The sequence below is a fragment of the Ursus arctos genome, unplaced genomic scaffold (genome assembly GCF_023065955.2).
Source record: "Ursus arctos isolate Adak ecotype North America unplaced genomic scaffold, UrsArc2.0 scaffold_15, whole genome shotgun sequence".
NCBI lineage: Eukaryota > Metazoa > Chordata > Mammalia > Carnivora > Ursidae > Ursus > Ursus arctos.
Window position 1 is genome coordinate 8,185,533 of NW_026622819.1, and position 19,923 is coordinate 8,205,455.

Consider the following 19,923-nt stretch of genomic DNA (forward strand, 5'->3'; position numbering starts at 1 on the left):
TAGAGGTGAGCAGGGGAAGGCGGGCTTCAGAGCGTTATTCGTTCAGAGTGGGTTTGAGGGTAGCCACGGCTATGATTCACACCTTGTATGCTGCCCTGGTCAGGATTTACCCAAACAAAGCAGTTCTACCCTTCGTCCCAAAGCTATTGTAGAAGACGGGACTTATGTCCTTCTAGACCCAATCAGGCTCAACCATTCCATCTTACTTAGGAAAACAAGTTAAACAATCTTCCTTGAGCTGAAAATCTCCCACTATCTGAACTCTTGAGTGGCTCTTAAATCGAAGAACGAGTGGACAATGAGAACACGTGTGAAGGTCTGGAGACTGGGACGGTTTGCTGCATAGACAGGGGCTAGTGCAGGATGAACGAGGCCGTGGAGGAAGGAGGGCCAAGTTCCTTCTTGGCGGCGGGGGGGCGAGGGGGGGGGATTGTGCTACCTGCACCGACCAGCCCCCATGATTTTAACGGCTTCCCACCGAGGACAACTGAGTCATCTCGTACTTAAGCTTCACGTAGCCAGAGTAAGGGGAATCGGGGGAGTCCTTTGTGAACTCGCCCTTCACATTTGACAGTGGGAAATCGATCAAAAGGTCCTTTTGTAAGTGAAACGTTCAGCTCTTGAAGCCCTTAACTACCAGTTAGTGGCAGAAGGAGCCAGAGCCACACTGCGCAAGCGCTTTGCCTCCCAGGCCCGCGCCGGCCTGGCCTCGGCCCGAGGCGTGTGCGCCTGCGCGGAGCTAAGGGGCGGGGCCCTCAGGCGTCCCGGTTGCCTGGATACCTCTGTGCAACAATTGCTGCCGCTGGCGCTTCCCGGCTGTCGCTAGAAGGGGCAGTTGGCCCTCGCTTTCCGTGGAGCCCGAGGAGGACCGGGTGAGAGTCCCGGCCGGCCGCCCGGACCTCGCGAAGCCGGCCTCTTGGCCAGCCCCCAAGCCCGGGAGCCCGGCCCCGCCACAGACCCCAGTCCCCCCTCCAGGCTCCAAATCCGGGGGAGGCAGGGCGGCCCGGCCCTTGAGGTGCGCCCGCGCCCCGAGGCTTACGGGCCCGTCCTCCCCCTCCACGCAGAGCACCTTGATTCCTCCCAGCCTGGTCCCGGTCCGCAGGGAGCGATGCCGCTTCCTGACACCATGTTCTGCGCGCAGCAGATCCACATTCCCCCGGAACTGCCGGACATCCTGAAGCAGTTCACCAAGGCTGCGATCCGCACCCAGCCCGCCGACGTGTTGCAGTGGTCCGCGGGGTAAGCGCCACGGATGGCCGGCCGGTCCGCCAGCCGGCTCGCGCCTCCTGCCGTCCCCCCTGCAGCACTGCTCCGACGCTTTGGTGGGGTCTAGGAAGCATTATGGTTGATTGACCTTCCCATGGATGACTGCGAAAATGCTCACTTTCTCACAAAGTAATGACAACTCCTTTACGGAGAGTGGTACTTACTCAGACTAACACTTACGAAGCAATGTATTGGGTAAAAGGTTTCTGCATTGTTATAAAATCAAACTACTACAGTCCCTTTATTTTATTTGTCAAATGATTTTTATAAGAAGGAATCTTGTAAGGCTAAGTTCCTCATCCTAGAGAATCCTCACAGGGTTCGGTACCTGGTTGAGTTCATTAGAACCAAAGCGACCAAGGTCATATTGGGGTAATTATCCCAAGGCTGCTAATAGGGTTAAACTTTGCCCAGCTTAGTTCACAGAAGGCAAATGAGCCTTCACTGTTTCTTGCAACAAACATCCTATTTTCAGGAACAGACATTTGTAATTTAAAGGTTACAAAGTTAACAGACCTTAGAGCCATTAAAATAAACCCATTTGGTTTTGAAAGAAAAGGTCTTTGCCCCTTTTGACAGACTTAGAAACTCAATTTTATGATCACAAGAACCAGTATACAATTAAATGTTTTGGGATACCTGGGTGGCTCATTTGGTGAAGCTTCTGCCTTCAGCTCAGGTCATGATCCCAGGGTCCTGGGATCGAGCCCCACATCCCAGGCTCCCTGCTCGGCAGGGAGCCTGCTTCTCCCTCTCCTTCTGCCTGCTGCTTCCCATGCTTGCGCACTCTCTCTCTCTGACAAATAAATAAAATTTTAAAAATTAAATGTTTTAGTAACTAGCATGTCAGATTTCACTGACCTTCTCTAAACTGTATAAGCAAGGTGGGTTAGTTTCCCGTGGCAGCTAGAACCACCACAGAATTGGCTGGGTTACAACAGCAGGCATGCATTCTCTTACAGTTCTGGAGGCCAAAAGTCCAGGAACTGCTTCACCTAGCTAAAGTCATGTTGTCAGGCCTTCTCTCCAGAGGCTCTAGGGAGAATCCAATCCTTTGTTTGCCTTTTCCAGCTTTCAGAGCTGCATTCCTTGTATTCTTTGGCTCATGGCCCCTTCCTCCATCTTTAAGGCCAGTAGTGTGGCACCTTCAAGTTTCTCTCTCTGCCTTCCTCTTCCAAGGGCACTTGTGATTGCATTTAGGACCCATCAAGAGAATTCCGGGTAATTTTCCCATCCCAGAATCCTCTCTCCCATCTACAAAGTCCCTGTCACCATGCAAAATAAGATCCACAGTTTCCAGGATTAGGACCTGGATAACTCTGGGGCCCTTACTGAACCCACCACATAAGGCTGCTTATTAATCCAGTGCTTCATCTTGTAACAGCACTTCTGTCAGTTGCTTCTGAGAGATTCTCTCAAGGTTCTTGCCAAAAAAATTACAGCCTCTGGTTTTAACCATCATTCAAACATCAGTAAAAGATGGGACATACGAGTTTATTTGTAGTCAACAGAACATTCCAAGATTGAATCACTTTTTTTTCTTGGGACGTTAAGTTATTTTAACTTAAGCTTCACTTTAATTTAAAAGGCTTAATTGAGAACTTTCTAGATGTTCCATGCACCTAATTTCTCTCAATTTTCAACTCTATTTTGGAGTTTAGGAGAAAAAGCAAGCATTATTCACTAACCAGTGTGTGTGAACTGGGCTCAGATGTGTCCCAGCTGTCACAAAGGAGAATCTGTTAGGGAGGGATGTTGCTCAGAAGAGGGTGAATTGTGGGGCGCCTGGGTGGCACAGCGGTTAAGCGGCTGCCTTCAGCTCAGGGCGTGATCCCGGCATTATGGGATCGAGCCCCACATCAGGCTCCTCTGCTATGAGCCTGCTTCTTCCTCTCCCACTCCCCCTGCTTGTGTTCCCTCTCTCACTGGCTGTCTCTGTCTCTGTCAAATAAATAAATAAAATCTTAAAAAAAAAAAAAGAAGAGGGTGAATTGGTCTTTGAGACAAGGCAAGGGCATCCCAGGAAGAGGAACAGCACTGGTCCAGTGCCCTCCAGGGCATTGGCACCAGGGGGCTCACCCCTAATGCAGGCTTTCTCAGCCTTGGCACTGTTGACACTTTGGACAAGATAATTGCTTGGGGGGGGCATGTGTGGGGGGAAGGTGGGGTGTGGGGGTGTCTGAGCATAGTAGGACCCTTAGCAGCATCCTGACCTGTACCCACTAGAGGCCAGTAGCACCAGTCACTCCCTCTGGTAACAACCAAAAATGTCTCCAGAAATTGCCAGTGCCTTCCTGGGGAGAGGGTGGGAGAATTGTTGGGAACCAGTGCTTTAGGTGCTGTGGTTTGATCGGTGAGGAGGAGTAATAAAGTTCCTGGAATAGGTGAAAACCCTAATTAGGAGCAATATGGCAAAACTAAGTCCCCATGCCCCCTCCCTGCCCCTGTCACCTTAGATCTTCCTGTTCACCTTTGTCTCCCACACTGCCGCCCTTGTTTTGACTTTCCCTCAAACTGTTAAGTCAACAAAATGTGGATGGAGAGAGAAAAGGGGATGAAGGTTTATCATTTCTTTCAGCCTATCAAATATCTATTTATCAACAGCTGTCTTTGGTACATAATCAGAGATGTTTCTAATTATTCGTATCTTCTACATCATGGCCTGTGGCTCTGAGGGATGATTTCCTATTCGTTTTCCTGAGTATATTGTTTCTTTTTGTTGTGTTAGTCATTAGAGTCGCAAATGATGTGGCTTCAGCACACACGAGCCAGAAGCCGGTGTGTGCCCCCTCCTGACTTGTTACCCTAAACTGTTTCCATTCCCCTCTAGCCCCCAGCATCAGCACCACTATCTGCATCCCAGAAAGGAACAATTAAGGGGGAAAAAAAATACTAAAGCAAATTAATAAAAAAAAAAAAAATACCAGGCAGGAAAAGCGAAGGGTGGGGGAAGGGTGGCATCTGACAGTCGTGGAGTGGAGGTGTTGGTCCCCAGCAGAGCAGAGAGGTGACTTTGCTGATCCGGGATGCTGTGGGGTTGCACAGAGATGGTTGAAGTCAACCCCCTTGGAAATCAGCAAGGCCAAGCAAAGGGAAGACCAAACACGAACTGTCAAAGTAGAATGACTGGACCATGACATTGCCCCTGAGTCATTGCCATCCCAAATCTCCTGCCTCTTTTGGCAGCATTCCAGGACCCCTCCTAGCGTGTGATTGATAAGAATAGCACATGTTTCAGGAGACCCTCGATGGCCTGGTGGCCGAGCAGCATGTCCAGCCTGCTGTAGCTTGAACTCACTGCTCCTAGGAGCCCTACGACAGGGACTGCCATTATCGGCTTTGCAGAGAAACTGAGGCACGCAGAGAGGGTTAAGTTGGAGAGCTGAGTGGAGGAGCCAGGACTGCAGCCCGGCCCTCGGACTCTGGTGTCCCTGGACGTGTCCCAGGCATGGTCATGCTCACGGCTCAGTTAAGAACCCACATGAATTCCAGTGCTTTCTGGGTTCCGATGAGCCTTCAATGATGTCTGTTGCTGTTAGGTATTTTTCAGCTTTGTCCAGAGGAGATCCACTTCCTGTCAAAGACAGAATCGAGATGCCCGTGGCCACTCAGAAAATTGACACAGGCCTGACTCAAGGACTCCTGAAAGTTTTGCACAAGCAGGTAGGAGGGGGTCTCTGTTCTCCGTCCACGTCATGAGCTAAAGCGTGGCCGCTGCATTGTCGCGTGACACGCACGCTGGCTCACCTTTGCTGGGCCTGCCAGATTTCTTCAGAGGCGGAATCTGTTGTACTCAGTGTCCTTTCTCTAGTCTGAAGAACCCAAAATAGCTATTTGTGATTAGAATTTATAGGCAAGTGAAATATAATTGCTTTTAAATACCAAATTAAAACACTAGATGCTGCTGGACTAGAGGTCTGGAAATTCAGCTCCAAAAATGGGGGCTGCAAGTCTCTTCTTGAAATATGTTCATAAAATTGCATACATGCCAAAGAAATAATGTGTTGCCACCTTCATCTGAATGACAGACCGTCCTTTGGCGTCTGGTGAGCGCTGTGGTCCAGAGAGCCTGGCACAGCCTCGCCCAAGAGCCCGGGGCCCGTCCTCACCCGCCCCACCACCTTGCTTTTAGAGAACCGAGTTGATAGGGACGGTACCACCCAGCCAGGCCTGGCATTCCTAACAACCGGGTTGTGTTGCTAAAAGTGACATCAGTGGTATAACCGTGATCTTTGAAGTGGTTTGTCCCCCTTATACATTTTGATGTACCGTGCTCCTGTGATACATTGACTTCTGCAGGTAGGATTATTCCATGGTTTTCTCTATCTTAAGGGAAAACGAATCACCATTGGAAGGGGTAGCTTGGGAAAAAACATGCTCAAATTGCTCAGAGCTTTTCACATAGCATGCAGCTAGCAGATCGCCGCCGTTACCCGTTTTCACAGATTGCTTAAAATAATGGAAGGAGTGAATCAATTTTCAATTTTAAGATTTCTTGCATTTAACTGTGAACACATTGAGCAGGCTGGATTTTAAATGTTTGTATTTTATTTATTGAAGTTATCATTTGTTGTGAAGTGTTTCGCACAGACAACAGAGACTCCTGTAGCCAGTACACGTATGACCGTTGGACTCAGTCGTCACATCATGCCGTGTTTGCGTCACAGGCCCTTTTTCCTTTTGAGAAGTAAAACAGGCCAACACCGGCTTCCCGCCCCTCCCTGCCTGGCGCCCCTCCCACCGCACACCTTCCCCGCCCGGCTCTCCCAGGGCTAACCGTGTTGCGGACCCAGAGCACATCGCCCGGGATGTGGTTCGGCCCTTGGGATCTGTTTATTCATAAGCATTATAGTATTTCACAGGTTTTTAAAACTTAAAAAAAAAATACTTAAAGACTTAAAAACGTACACATTTTCTCATACGGTGTTTTCTCTACAGTGTAGCCACAAGCAGTATGTGGAGTTAGCGGACCTACAGCAGAAATGGAAAAATCTGTGCCTGCCGATGGAGAACTTCCGGGCTTTGTTGCAGCTGGATCCCTGCGAGGACAAAATCGAGTGGATAAAATTTTTAGCGCTCGGATGTAGCATGCTTGGTGGGGTACGTACCTACAAGTAGCATATGAATAATTCTCTGTGGTCACAGGCCTGGCGTAGAAGTAATGTAGGTGTTTCAGTAACCGCAGAAAACACTTTTATGACTTTAGTTACTTTGTTGGAGAGAAACAATTCTTTTTCAGATGCCTGCTGTATTTTTAGGCTTACAGTTATTTTATTTTTTAAGATTTTATTTATTTGAGAGAGAGAGAGAGAGTGTGAAAGCAGCAGAGGGAGAGGGGGAAGCAGGCTCCCTGCTGAGCAGAGAGCCCGATGCGGGGCTCGATCCCAGGACCGGGAGATCATGACCTGAGCCGAAGGCAGACGCTTAAGGACTGAGCCACCCAGGTGCCCCATAGGCTCACAGTTACTTTAATTTGCAGAAATTAAATACTTAGGAATGCTTCAATTTTAGAATTGTTAACAGTAGGTAAAATGTATAGATACTGTGACAGTGCATTTAGGTGATAGAAGAGAATGCATCAGTGACTTTTTATTGACCCACACATCACTTGGTAAACAGATACTATGTTTTCCTCATCTATGGGAAGAGGCATAAAACTATTTTATATTTGAGTTAAAATATGTATCAGTAGCCAACAGATATAGTGCGACTTTGATGATGTCGAAGTGTGACCCTTGGCAGTGAAGACAGAGATGGCCCTCCAGTTCCCAAGGAGGGCCGGGAAGGGCAGGGCTGGGGCATGAGGATATGGCAGGACTTCTTTGGGAATCTGGAAGCTCTCTCTCCAATTCCAGTGTTTGAGTCTCTGTGTGCGACACAGGGGTCCAGCGAAGGGAGCGTTACTGCTTTATACTTGTGAAGAATGGGCTTTAGAAGGGGCTCCCTTCACTGCAGAGCTGGGCGGTGGTTTCACCCCCTCCCTTCCATCTTTGGACCGCAGATAATTCACAGTCCTCGCTTCATGGCGCACACTCAGCTCCGATGTTAACGTTTAGAGGTCACGTTGTGTAGGAAACCTCCAGGAACCCTACATGATCACGGACACACAGACGTGACTGCCTGCGCTGTCTTCCTCCATCCCATCCCCCTGCCTCCCGTGAAGCAACCCGGTCCCAAATCTCCTGCTTCCTGTGGGCCACATACATACCCCCAAGAAATACGGTATTTAATTTGCATGGGTTTTAACTTTATGAAAAGATGAGTCTGTGGTTAGTCATCTTCTGGAACTTTCACTCATCCCTGGTTAGATTTCCATCCCTGTCCGTCTGCCTTATCACAGACTGCTGTCTGTCATTCTTTGCCTCTGCTGTGTAATATCCACTCTGTGCCTAGACCACCATTTACTGGTTCTATTAATGGCCGCAGTGAGAAACGCAGAAACCCCTGGAAAGCCAGGTGCTGGCTGGTTGCTGCATAATGAGTCATGTAAGTGCCGCAAGGCCGTGTTTCCGTCAGCGTAGAGAAGACTGCTGCGCTGGGCTGGTTTGTGCCGGGGACTGTCCTGCAGCAAAGTGGAGCTCACGTGTAACCAGGGGAGTGGAGTGTTGGGGTGGGAAGGACAAAAACAGATGTACCTACTGAACATAATTTCACGTTGCTTTGTTCAGCTGGAACTCTGAAAGCAAGATTTCAGTATTAGAACATGAATATCTGATATTAGAATTCATGTTTGTGGTTTGTGCCTTTAAACTTAGCTGTGAAATTTTGATTTGGAGCAGTGGTGAGAAAGAATATTTCATATTTTGGGGATCCGTCTTTGTAATGTTTACTTCCCCAATCATGAAAAGTAAGTGCTGGATTTAAAAGCAAGTCAGAGCAAGAGAGAGGGTTTCCTGTCCGTGTGTCGTGTGGGACACTAGGTGGAGACATTTGGTCACCTTCTGGACTGAACCCTGGGGAAAGGACAAGAAAGCCGCAAACGTGCCTCTCCTTTCCTTCTCTACTGTTTCTCGTCCTTGCTGGTCAGTGCGGGGTCCTGGCCTGTCCCCTAGCTGGGCCACCTCGATAGTCGTGTCTGCTGTGGGCTCTGAGGCCAGGCCATTGGGGAAGGGCTCCTCTGGTTCACTGACCGTGTCAGTGTTGGGGGAGAGTTGGGGAAAGGGTGAGCAGGGAGGTGTCAGGAGTGGGGGTGTCGGCTCTGCCCTGGCCTGCCCCCCACTCCTGCCCCTAGTGCAAACAGCCCTGGGGCGGCCGGGCCGGGATGGGGGAAGCCACTGTGTGCCCACTTTGGCCGGGGCAGCTTGGGGGTACACCAGCACAGAGCTGTGACTTGGAGGTGACGAGGTGACAATTTTGGTGTAGTTTGGCATCTTAGCATTCATCTTTATGTTGTTGTTGTTGTTGTTGTTGTTGTTTAGAGGGGTGGAGAGGGGCAGGGGGAGAGAGAGAATCTCAAGCCCTTTCCACTGAGCACCGAGCCCAATGCGGGGCTCAACCCAGGACCCTGAGGTCATGACCTGAGTCGAAATCAAGAGTCGGACGCTGAACCGACTAAGCCACCCAGGTGCCCCTATCTTTATGCTTTTTAAAAAAACCTTCAAAAAAGAGGAAACGGAGAAGCGAAATGCAGGATGAGTCGTTTACAACGGATCACTGCCCATTCACTTTTCCACGTAGGATTTCTGTTACGTTGGAATCTGGTTGCTCTGTCAACACAGTGGACTTATTTCTGCTTCCTTCACCCCTGGGCCTCTGCATGGCTGGTGGCAGATGCATTCTCTGTGCTCTTAAATGTTTCTTCACGGTCACTGGTCAAGATGAACTGAGCTTAAGGTCTCTACAAAGGCTAGAACCTCTGATTACGTTTCAGAGTCTTCTGTATCCCTCCCTCCTTTCCTTCCTTCCTTCCTTCCTTCCTTCCTTCCTTCCTTCCTTCCTCCCTCCCTCTCTCCCTCCCTCCCTCTCTCTCTCTCTTCCCTCCCTCCCTCCCTCCACAAGTGTTTGTTGTGCGCTGCTCTGGGCTGGGTCCTGTTATGAAGATTCGGAGGGAGTGAACACAACAGGCAGGTGCCCCAACCCCCTGGAGCCTGCAGTCCGTTCTGTCCTGGGAGCCCGGGAGCACCGAGAGCGCCGCTCTGCTTATGGTGTTGGGAGCTAGGAATGGGGCGAAGGGGCGGTGTGGGCTGCCCCGGGCAGGTGGGATGTGGGGTGGGTGTGACTCCTGGCCTCTTCTCCCAAGCTGTGCGGCGCTTGCCTGGCAGAATGATAACATTGTATGTTGTGACCTTTGTCTTTACATCTCTGCACCCCTAGCAACGATCCTAAGCATTAAAGCCATGGATCAAAATCCTCTGCTTTGTTTTTTAAGCGCAAAGATTTTTTTTATTAAAAAAAAAACAACTGAGAAGGAAGTCCCCCAACCCACCCCCCCACCTGCACTGACCGAGAAAGTCCATGATGACAAATCACCAGCCCGACTCTGAGGCTCTGAGAAGCACCGAACTTTGTTCATCACAAGAACGTGTCCCCGTGTGCAGTGGCAAAGGTGCACGTGTGCAACGCAAGCTTCCGTCCAAACACATCGCTTACGAACGGGCGTCACATCTAGGGTTCTTGCCGTGGGCTGGAACATTCGAAGCCTTTGTCTGTGTTCTCAATCCGCCCAGCGCCCCTCTGGGTTAGGGCCTGTTCTGGGAACCTCACCGCGGCTCATTGACTCGGACTGAAAGTGGTTGAGCAGGATCTGAACGCAGACCCCTGGCACCGGCGGGGGGGGGGGGGGGCCTTGCTAGTGACGCTGGAGCCCCAGGCGTGTGTCGCGCACAGGTTGGGACACCGAATGAGAGCCTGCCATTTCCTGTCTCAGAGAATAACAACTCCTAAGTATGATCCTTAGTATCATTTGATATCCGAAAATGATTCTTACCCTGAAAAGCTCTCAATGTCAGCCTCCTAACAGCGCTCACCTTGGCGTTCTTAGAACATCATCCAAGCACAGCTGTCTTTCCGCCCCATCGCAGGTGCCCTGGGGGCCCAGTGGTGGAGGCAGTGTCCCCGCTCGCTCCCCTCCAGCTTTCCACGCAGCTTCCCCAGCTAGGCCTCTAAGCCCGTTCTGGGGTGACCACGAGCATTCATTCATTCCTTTTAGCCTGCGGCCACAGAAAAGATACAGCCACCCCCCTCCCATGGGTGGAAGCTTCAAGCCACAGACTTGTTCGGTAGCTGCCCCCTGCTGTGGGAGGGATGCCCTTGGACCCCCGCCCCCAGCGCCAGTCACTCCACTGCTGAGTGTCCCCCCAGGGAGAAGAGAGGAGAGGCGGTGGGCACTCCACCCCCATGCCTCCACTGCTCACTGTGCTCGCACGTGGGAGCCCTGCATCCTCCCCTGAACGGTGACGCGGGCAGCATCAGCTGGGACGAACTGGCTTCCTGGGAGGACCACGTCCCAGCCAGCTGGGGGATACCCGTCTCCCACCCTCCCCTGCCATGAGTCCATGAACAGAACCACGTTTTAGATGAGAAAAGACCCAGGAGGGTGAGGAAGTAGGTGCAAAGGACCTCCGGCTTTTTAAAAGTGGACTTTGAGGGTGGGACCCCCGCTTGACGTGCTGAGCGTCCCTCCTGCGCGCCCTCAGCCCACAGCTGGGAGCGAGGACCCCTCCTCTTCTTCTGGACAAAGGGGTCCCTCAGGACCTCATGCAGATTGTCACTTCCTGGCAAGCTGAAAGGGCGCTGGGGGAGGGGTGAGGCGGCTCTGTGTGTCATCACAAGAGCAGCTAAAATTCTGAACCAGCGATCCCACGGAGCCGGCACCCCCGAGATGCTCAGGAAACAGTAGGAGTCTGCAGGCCTGTTTTCCTCTCACATCTCCGCCTCGATCTCACAGCCGCTCAGGCTGAGATGCTTGGCCAAGACCAAGTGCAGCTTGGCAGCCACACCTCCCAGGACAGCTGGCATCCAGGAGTGGGGAGTCGGGGCAGGAGGCTGGAGGAGGGGCGCTTGCCCGGGAGGGCCTCCTGGCTGGCGAGCACACAGCATCCCAGCCAACAGCACTTGGGAGCTGAGCAATCTGGGTCCGGGAAACAGGCTTGCAGGGCAAAGCCAAGCCAGTTGCTTTAAGAATCCTTTTGGATATAAAACTTGCCGCCCATCTCAGCGTCAGGAATGTCGCCCCAGTAACGTCATTGTGCCTTCGCAGAAGGCGGTGACGCCAGGGGCTGTCTGATGGATGTTTTCCTTAAATACCTCCGCCTGGAAGTGTTGGCACTTCCGCAGACCTCATCTGCTTGCTGCCCGCCAGCTGCCTCCGCGCCGTCCTCCTTCCTGAGGCTCTACCGTGGCCCGCAGTGACTCTGCCGCTTGTGACGGACGGAGAAGCAAAAGTTGACACAACTGCACGTCTTGGAAAAGTTTCAAGCGAGGAGCATGGATCGTAAAACGTGCAGCGCTGTTTTCACCAAGGCCTCTCAAGGACCTCGCGGAGAGGGAGGGCGTGGGCGGAGTCCCCGGAGAAAGCACCTGCTCTGCGGACGAGCATCATTTTGCCCCCGGGGGGTTAGACCGATGTCAGAGCTGCGCCATCCACCCCGGCATCTTGCCACGGCCACGGCCAGCGGTCCCAGGGAGTGTGGGAAGTGGGTTTCCAGGTGCGCCGAGCCCCAGCTGTGGCGATAGGGAGCCCCGGGCCCGTTAGGCCTGGTGCCCGCCTGTCCAGGCCTGGAGACCCCCTGGACGGGGCAGCTCACCCTGCAAGCCAGCCCAGTGGCTCTTCACAGCGCTGGGGTGCGGCGGTCCTGCGGGCTTCCCTCGGGCCAGCCACCCACCCTCCCTGGGCCCCTGGACTTCCTTTTAGTCCTTTTCCCCTCTCCGTGCCCCAAGCAGGAGGGATCTTCTCCGCTATGACTGTGAGCAGCTGGCCGGGCTCCTGGGGAAGGGCCCTGCTGTGTGTCGCACACCTGCCAGTGACGTCGTGGGTGAGGGTGGGAGCAGGGCCATCACCAGCCGAGCCTCTGCAGGAGGCCCGAACCCTGGCCACCACCGCGACTGGAGCTTTGGATGACCCAGCTAGGCAGCGCCCAGACTCTGGACCACAGACACGTCGAGATATAAACGAGGCTCCGGCCGTTTGTGCGTCTGTAAGGTGTCAGGCTTGTTTCCCCGCACAGTCACGGTCCCAGGCAAGCAGGTCTGTGTGTGACTCTCCCCAGACGGGAAGCTCTCCTTTGTGCCAGTCCCGCCTGTGTTTTCCTCGCTCTCCTAAGTGCAGCCCTCTAAATGTTGACAGCCTGCTCTCTGCGGGGCAGAGGGCCTGGATTCGCAGCGGGAGCCCACGATGAGGTCCAGGCATGCAGGCTCGTGTGACATCACCAGGGCCCGGGTACAGTCCTCGTGCCCTCCTGGCTTGGGGCGACAGTCTGCGGGCACTTGAGTGCGTGCCTCGGAGTGGGATGGCTTTCAGGCTGAAAGTCAAGGTGTCGGCCAGGCTGGGGTGGGGGCGACTGACACAGACAGAGAGAGGGCCCATGAGCGAGGTGCACAGAGCGCAGGGGAGCAGGGTCTGGTACTTTCTGGAACCGAGACGAGGCCCAGAGCAGGGCCAGCCCCGAGTGGAGCCTGCTTGGAGCCTGATGGCAGATGGGCGTCAGGACGGCTCACGAGGCCATCTGTCCTAGAGCCCCCCCCCCCCACAGGTGGCACCTCCGATTGGTGACTGTCCACTCCGTCCCCGGTATGTCACGGCGCTGAAGGGGCTGGAGGGTTCTGGGCTGGTGTAGGGCCCATCTTCAAGGAGACCGACACTTCCTCTTTCCCATTTTAATATAAAATGAAATCTGTGGATTCGAGTTCTTTCCAGGCCGAAGGCATCTTGATCCAATCTTTCCTTTTTATTTCATTGTTTATGGCAAGTGTAAATCCCTAGTTCCTAATTTAGATTGAGAGCATACTTGTTGGAGAATTTCTGTAAAATACACTCAAGCGTTGACCCTGCTGGTGTCTTACGCTCTCCTAGTGGTTGCAGGTAGTAACTGTTTCCCCACCCGGTTTGTGGTGTTTCTAGTCCTTGAACAGTTCGATGAAGCACCTGTGCGAGATCCTCACCGCTGACCCCGAGGGCGGGCCTGCGCGTATCCCGTTTGAGACGTTCTCCTACGTCTACCGTTACTTGTCCAAAATGGACTCGGACATCCCTGAGGTGGACACGGAATCCTATCTGGCCAATTTAAAGGACACTGTGTAAGTATGAGCCCTGCCCGCAATTCCAGGGCTCGGATCCCTAGAGAAGGTCCCGTCTGTCCCTCCTCTCAGACACCTTTGCTTCGGGTAATCCTGCCTCTGCTGGGAGGGAGAGTCATGCACACCGCGCTCCATATGTCCCCAAGATGTCCCCAAGCGGTGCTCAAGAAAGCTGACTCCAAGAGGTAGCTCTTCTTCACGTGATCCAGGGCTGTGCTGGACTGCAGGCTGGTTCTCTTTGTCCTGTCTCTGAGACAAGCTTGTCCAGAGTTGGTCTTGATTCCAGTGTGTCCAGTGGTTTAAAATCACAGCATGTGAAAGAGCAAGATAGAAGGCGCGTCCCAAAACCCCGAAGGCGGAGGCTGTGACTTCACCTTTATTCCTCGAATGTTTATCGGGTGTCCACTCCATGTCCCCTTCTGCTCTTCCTGGGAGCGGACGGACACCGGACTCACGGACCCCGCCAGCCCGCAGGGTGGAGGGCCGTGAGAATGGGACAGCAGGGGAGCAGAGGCAGGAGACTTGGCTTGTCATCCCCGCCAGACTCTGGTCCCCTCCTGCCCTCCCAAGTTGTCCGCACCCAGGACGCCAGGCCCAGGCCCCGGACTCCCTGCTGCCACCGTGGCCATCTCTCCTTGGCTTCACCTCCTCATCCCTTCCAGACCATGTCCTGTCCTCCCTCCTTCAGAATCCCTGCCCTCCCCCGTCCAGTCTTCCGTCTCCTTGGTGTGCCCTCCGCTGACTTGCCCTTTTCCTCCAGGGGACACACTGTTCGTGCCCTGACACGCCCGACACACACCGTTCTTGAGGATTCAACCCTCCCCTCTCCGAAGTCCGTGTGGGCGCTCACCTTCCCCTCCTCTGTAGCCACGCTCACCAGCCCTTTGTCCTGTGGCTGCCCCCCCACCCCCATTTCCAGGGAGTCACCCCTTTCTTTCCTGAGACCTTTAGTCCCATCCCCAGCTGCCCACCAGTGGGGAGCAACAGGAGGGGCCTGGCGTCATGCCACCACCAGACCCACCACCATCCTGCATCTGTCCTGGTCCCCACCCCAGCTGAGCGGTGCCCCCACTGTGCCTGCTCTGGGACTGTCCCCTTCCTCTCCACCAGCTTCCTCCTGGCTCCATCCCGCCTGGTCAGGACACAAGCAAGCTCTTCCTGTGTCAGCACCACATCTCAGGTCCAGCACAGGGGGTGGCTATGTAGATGCTGTCCTGTCCCCTCCTCCCAGACTCCTTCTCTGACTCCAGATCCAACCTGTGCCACTGACACTGGGGCTGCTGAGGCCACCACAGCCTTCACGTGCTTTCCTAGACACTCCCATTGGTCTCCGGTGTCTCTCCCTCCCTCCCTCTGCCCCACCTCTGGGAATCTCAGCCCTCTTGCCCCTCTGTCTGGGCCCCTCCCACGGGAACCCCAGGCCTGTCACAGAGCTGGCCTTGCTTCCCAGCTCCAGACTCAGATATCAAACTGCCCACTTGACCTTTCCACTGGGACGTCTGGTGCACATGCCAGGCTGAAAATGTCCCAGCAGAAATCACATTCCTTCCATACAGTTCCTTCCTCAGTCTCCCCCTTCTGTAAAATGCATCACCAGCTCCCCACGAGGTCAGGATAGAGAGGTCAGGACAGAGACGTGGGTGACCCTTGATGATGTCCCTTTCCTCCCCCACCCCAAATCCATCCCACCTCCTCTGTCTTTCCTGCATTCCTATGGCCCTGCCACCCACTGCCCCTGGCTCCAGCCTCTGCAGGCAGCCAGCTGTCCTCCCAAACGATCAATTGATAAATCGAGCCACTTCCCAAAGGCTTCCCACCCACGCCTTCGTGGCCTCTGTGCCCCACAGGGTCTGATGCCTGCCCGCCTGCTGTCTCGCTCCCCTGGTTGGCACTCACCGTGTCCCCTGCTCACTGCACCCCAGCCACACGGGCCTGTGGGGTTCAAGCAGGCCGAGCTCCCTGCCCCCTAAACACTTCAGGCTCTTGCACTTGTGCTTCTGGAGCACCCCACCCCCTTCGCCCGGCTGCCGATGTCCCCTGCTCAGAAAGGCCTCTCCGAAAGGGCCCTTCCTGTGAAGCCGCTTCCCTCGCCCCTGTCCGTCCCCCTGCGAAGTCACTGTATGTGGTGAGCATGGAGCGCCGCGACGCGGGCTGGTTCACCGGCCCTGAGGTGGTGTCTGCTCACCTAGCAGTGCTCAGAGCATCCTGGTGGATGGACAGGACCCTTCGGCTGCCTGCTCCCCACAAATGGTGGAGATGGAGCGGCACGGGAGCCCCTGGGGAGTTTGGGTTGCATCTGGTGACAACAGAGAAACAGTGAGGAACTTACAGAAGGAAACGGGTGGTGGGTTCTGGTTGGAAGCTCCCCCCCCCCCCCCCCCACTGAGGGGCATGAGACTGCTGCAAAGGTCCCAACAAAGAAGGGTGAGGCTGTAGGGCTGCCCCAGATTTGGGAGGCTAACTGGATGTGAGGGGTGGGCCACAGGCTTCCAGGTCTGCCCCCAAAGGGTAGGCGGGCGTGGGCTCCAAGCGGGTGCTGCTGTCTCCCAGGACGTGACCTGTAGGGGGGCAGGTCTCGTGAGTTGGTAGGCCTTTGGGGTGACCCACGGGCTGGGTGAGCGCAGGCCTGTGCTGGAGTCCACTCCCTCCCCGGGGTGCAGGATGTGGCAGGATGAGGAGGGCGTCAGGCTGGCGGTGGGGCAGCTGGAGCTCCAGGCTTTGAGGCGGGGAGGGGTGAACAAGAGGAGGAGGGGGAGTGCCCCGGGGACAGAGGGTTGGGGGGGAATGGATAAGCACTGCCCAGTGTGGCCAACTGCAGAGCTGTCCCTTACATTATGACCTTGGCAACGGTGATTTCAGAGGAGTCGTGGGGACAGGGGAGCAGACACAGTGTAGGCTCCAGCTCCCCCAGATGGCCCTACAGACTGAGAGGAGTGGGAGAGGTGGATGGGCCCCTGGAGGGAGGGGCTGAAGATAACGGAGAAGGACACTTAGTTGCTGGGTGCGGGGCTCGGGTGTAGAGCCTGGTGCCTTGTGCACCCGGACCTTGGACAGTCCCCTCAGGGCTCACAGGAAAAGCCTGAATGTCCCTGGGCACCCCATAACCCAGTCTGGAGCAGGGCACAGAGTTCCTGAGTCTGTTGAGAGCAAGTGCATGGAGCAGCAAAGCACTTGGAAGACACTCGGGATGGGGCAACGGAGCTCAGTGGGTGGGCACGTGGCCGGCTGGCCCGGGCCAGAGTCCCCCTGTCCCCACCCGCTCCCCACCCACCTTTGTAAATGGGCTGACTCGGCCTCTTTTTGCAGTGGGAGTGATTTCTGCCTATCCAGTAATTCATTTATTCATGCCATGAGTCACTCACTCACTCACTCATTCATTCATTCATTCACTCGTTGCTCGTTTCCAAGAGTGTTTCAGACCCGTCCACGTGTCTCTAGTGGAAGGTGCTGGACACTGCCCTGCACTGGCTTCGTGGTCGCACAGGCACTGATGAGCCGAGGGCGTGCAGGCAGGGAGACAGGCTGGGTTGGGCAGGCCGACCAGGGGCCCTGGCGGACGGCATGCCCTGGGGGCTGACCCGGAGGTGGCTTTGCCAGGACCTAGCTTGGGAAGCCCCTGGGAAGTTGGAGTGGCCCCTTCCTGTTTCCAGAAGGATCTGGGATCGTGTGTTCATGGCAAGATTTGTTCTGCAACCATTAGCTGGTACCCAGGGTGAGGAATTAGTTCACAAGGAAAGTCCAAAGAAAATCCCACTTGGTGTTTCTCTTCTATCACTTGGTTAATGGCTCTTCCTTAACTGGGGAAATAAACTCCAGCTGGGCCTCCATTTGCTGTTAGCACAACAAAGACAGCAAGCCCAAGGAGAGCTATAGGGGCCAACGTGGTGGGAAATCCTCATGCCCAGGAAAGCAAGGGGTCCGAGTGACAGGCATCATTCTCCAGCATTCCGTTCTTCACCTCTAAGCAGCCCCAGCGGGAGACTGTTCAACGCCTGTGATTCCCCTAGGGCTGTGAGAGATGGTTGCTGTTTATGGTAGAATATGGTTTAGGACCACTAACTGATGTTCCTTTGAAAATAGTGAGCACTCGAGATGGTTCTCGTTTCCCCCACCGACGTAGAGAATGAATATTGTTCAAGTTCAGTATTTTTACATCCATGGATGTTGGCAGTAGAAATGTACTAATGCTCACCATCTCTTAAGAAATAGAAGTATTTATAGATAAAAAAAAGAAAAATCGAGAGACATGCTGTTGGCAATGCCAGTTTCATAGACTCAAGACAGTCCTTTGAGTTTCACTGGACCTAATTTTTTCACCTAGAAATAAATGTCCATTTTTGTATGAGAAAACAGAATGCTTTATTTTCGGAGCTAAGAATTACTGATTAGAGATCGGAAATCATCAGTTTTTCTTGGTAAAACCTTTAAATTGCATTTCATAAAACTTGCATTGTGTGCTGTGAGAAATGACTAATACAGTGCCTTTATCTGTTTCCAATCTAGAGAATCTAGAAAGAATGGCATGATAGGACTTTCAGATTTCTTCGTTCTGAAGAGGAAAGTTTAGAAAACCTCGAGAAGAAAACTCAGAAGACAGAGGCCGTTAATACAGAGAAGAACACTTTTTAATGTCAAATAATGCTTTGTAAAACCTTGGCAACAAATACAGCTTGTCTTTAAACACAGAGGTGTTTTATGTGAGTTTTTCTTGTAATGGAAGCTCAGTGGTCAGTGTGTCTTGGGATCTACTTAATGATTGCTCTTCACCATGTTTCCTGGAAGACCCTTACATGGAAAGGAGTCATAGCAGGGAAACAATTTTTTGAGTAAAACAATCTGTTTGGATGCTACAGGGTAGGGAGGGAGGATGGGCCGTGTTAAACTGGCTCTTCTTTGTCCTCATCGGGAACTGCTGACCAGCAGGAATGCTGAAGTTGGCTCCCCGGACAACCACACCTAAGACCCCCCCACCCCAGGTAGAGTGCCTTCTGCTGAAACTGGATCTGTTCTGGGAGGGGTGGGCCTGGGGAACATCTGCTAGCTGGAAGAGCATCCTGGCCCCAGGAAACAAAGTAGACAATTATTTATTTATGATTTTGTTTATTTGAGAGAGAGAGCAGGGGGAAGAGCAGAGGGAGAGAGAATCTCAAGCAGGCTCCACACACAGTGCAGAGCCTGATGTGGGGCTTGACTCCACAATCTTGAGATCAGGACCTGAGCCAAAGCCGAGAGTCAGACACTTAACCGACTCAGCCACACAGGCACCCCCAAAGTAGACAATTTAGACCAGCGCTTGGTCCACAGTCCTTTATTTGCTTTCTTTATATAAAGTCTTCATAATGAAATGGCAATTAATATGCCTTAGATCATTTTTCGGAGAACTTAAAAATGGTTTGGTTTGTTGGTTCTCGGTAGATTGGCCGTTAATAAAAGTTATCCATGTTCAAAGACTTGTGAAAACCCAAAGTTATGAGAAATAATTTGCTTCAGGGAGGAGAGAGCCCCCTCCTGTGTAACTGCTACCTGAGAGCAGAAACCCTGCCTCGTCCTGGTTCTTTCCCAGAAGACCCTGCACCTGGCCCTGCCGGAAGGCCAGCCATAGATGTCACTGAGTCAGCCCCGGAGAGAGCTTATCATGCAGCGTGTCCATCCAGGGGACCCAGGACTGAGAGCACTTCCTGACAACTCTGGGGCCTGCTTGCTAACAAGCGTCTCTCCATTTGGTAGAATTTGGTGTGAGACACGCTTTCATTTTAGTGCTCTTGTTGGGAGGTTATAAGGGAGGGACATAGAGCCCCTGCGTCCTGTCATCACCGGAGGCCACCGACATTGACCAAAAGAACGTCGTCAAATTGCTGCCCAGTCTCACTGGCTTAGGTCAAGAAGGTAAATTTGGATGGAGTTTTATGAGACTGACAATAAATGACGATGATCGTAAATAAACGTGCTAACGCAGACGTCCGAACTAACAACTGTCAATCGGGATACTTTTTCACTCTATCAAAAAAGCATAAGGTGTTAAGGGCACGAAAGCGAATGAAGTAGGTGAGAGGATAAGTAAACCCAGGTGCGTCCAGACAGTGGGGTGTTATCCAGCTCCAAAAGGAATGAGCTGTCAAGCCTGGGGAAGACACGGAGGAAGGTTAAATGCATATTTTTAGGTGAGAGAAGCCAGTCTGAGAGGCTAAGTGGATGAGTCCAACTGTGTGACATTCTGAAAAAGGCAAACCATGGAGACAGTAAAAAGATGGCTGCCAGGGGTTGGGGCGGTGAACAGGTGAAGCACAGAGGATTTTTAGGGCCGTGGAAATCCTTTGTGCGATACTATAATGATGGATACATATTGTTCTGCATGTGTCCAAACCCACAGAACGTACGCACCAGGAGTGAGCTCTTGGGAGGCAAAGAGGTTCACCGGCTGTC

At 53.1% G+C, this 19,923-nt stretch overlaps 1 protein-coding gene across 2 annotated transcripts; it reads left to right on the forward strand.

Moving 5' to 3' along the window:
* Nucleotides 1-791: 791 nt before the first annotated feature.
* ROPN1L (rhophilin associated tail protein 1 like) lies at nucleotides 792-18,176 on the forward strand. Of its 2 annotated transcripts, XM_026506696.4 has the most exons (6): nucleotides 792-872; nucleotides 1,065-1,239; nucleotides 4,806-4,929; nucleotides 6,205-6,366; nucleotides 13,325-13,500; nucleotides 18,004-18,176. In XM_026506696.4, exons 2-6 carry the CDS (start codon nucleotides 1,109-1,111, stop codon nucleotides 18,065-18,067), a joined length of 657 nt encoding a protein of 218 aa, XP_026362481.1. In that variant the 5' UTR covers nucleotides 792-872; nucleotides 1,065-1,108; the 3' UTR covers nucleotides 18,068-18,176. The 2 variants fall into 2 exon arrangements, with proteins under 2 accessions (XP_026362481.1, XP_057168377.1); XM_057312394.1 differs by having other exon boundaries at nucleotides 828-1,239.
* The last annotated feature ends 1,747 nt before the right edge of the window (nucleotides 18,177-19,923 follow it).

What these genes read in the sequence shown, in the direction of transcription:
- ROPN1L (XM_026506696.4), top strand. Translation starts at nt 1,109, where the DNA reads ATGCCGCTTCCTGACACCATGTTCTGCGCGCAGCAGATCCACATTCCC. An exon ending in GATGTAGCATGCTTGGTGGG is followed by an intron (nt 6,367 to 13,324) that starts GTACGTACCTAC and finishes TGGTGTTTCTAG; the next exon opens with TCCTTGAACAGTTCGATGAA. An exon ending in GCCAATTTAAAGGACACTGT is followed by an intron (nt 13,501 to 18,003) that starts GTAAGTATGAGC and finishes TTTCCAATCTAG; the next exon opens with AGAATCTAGAAAGAATGGCA.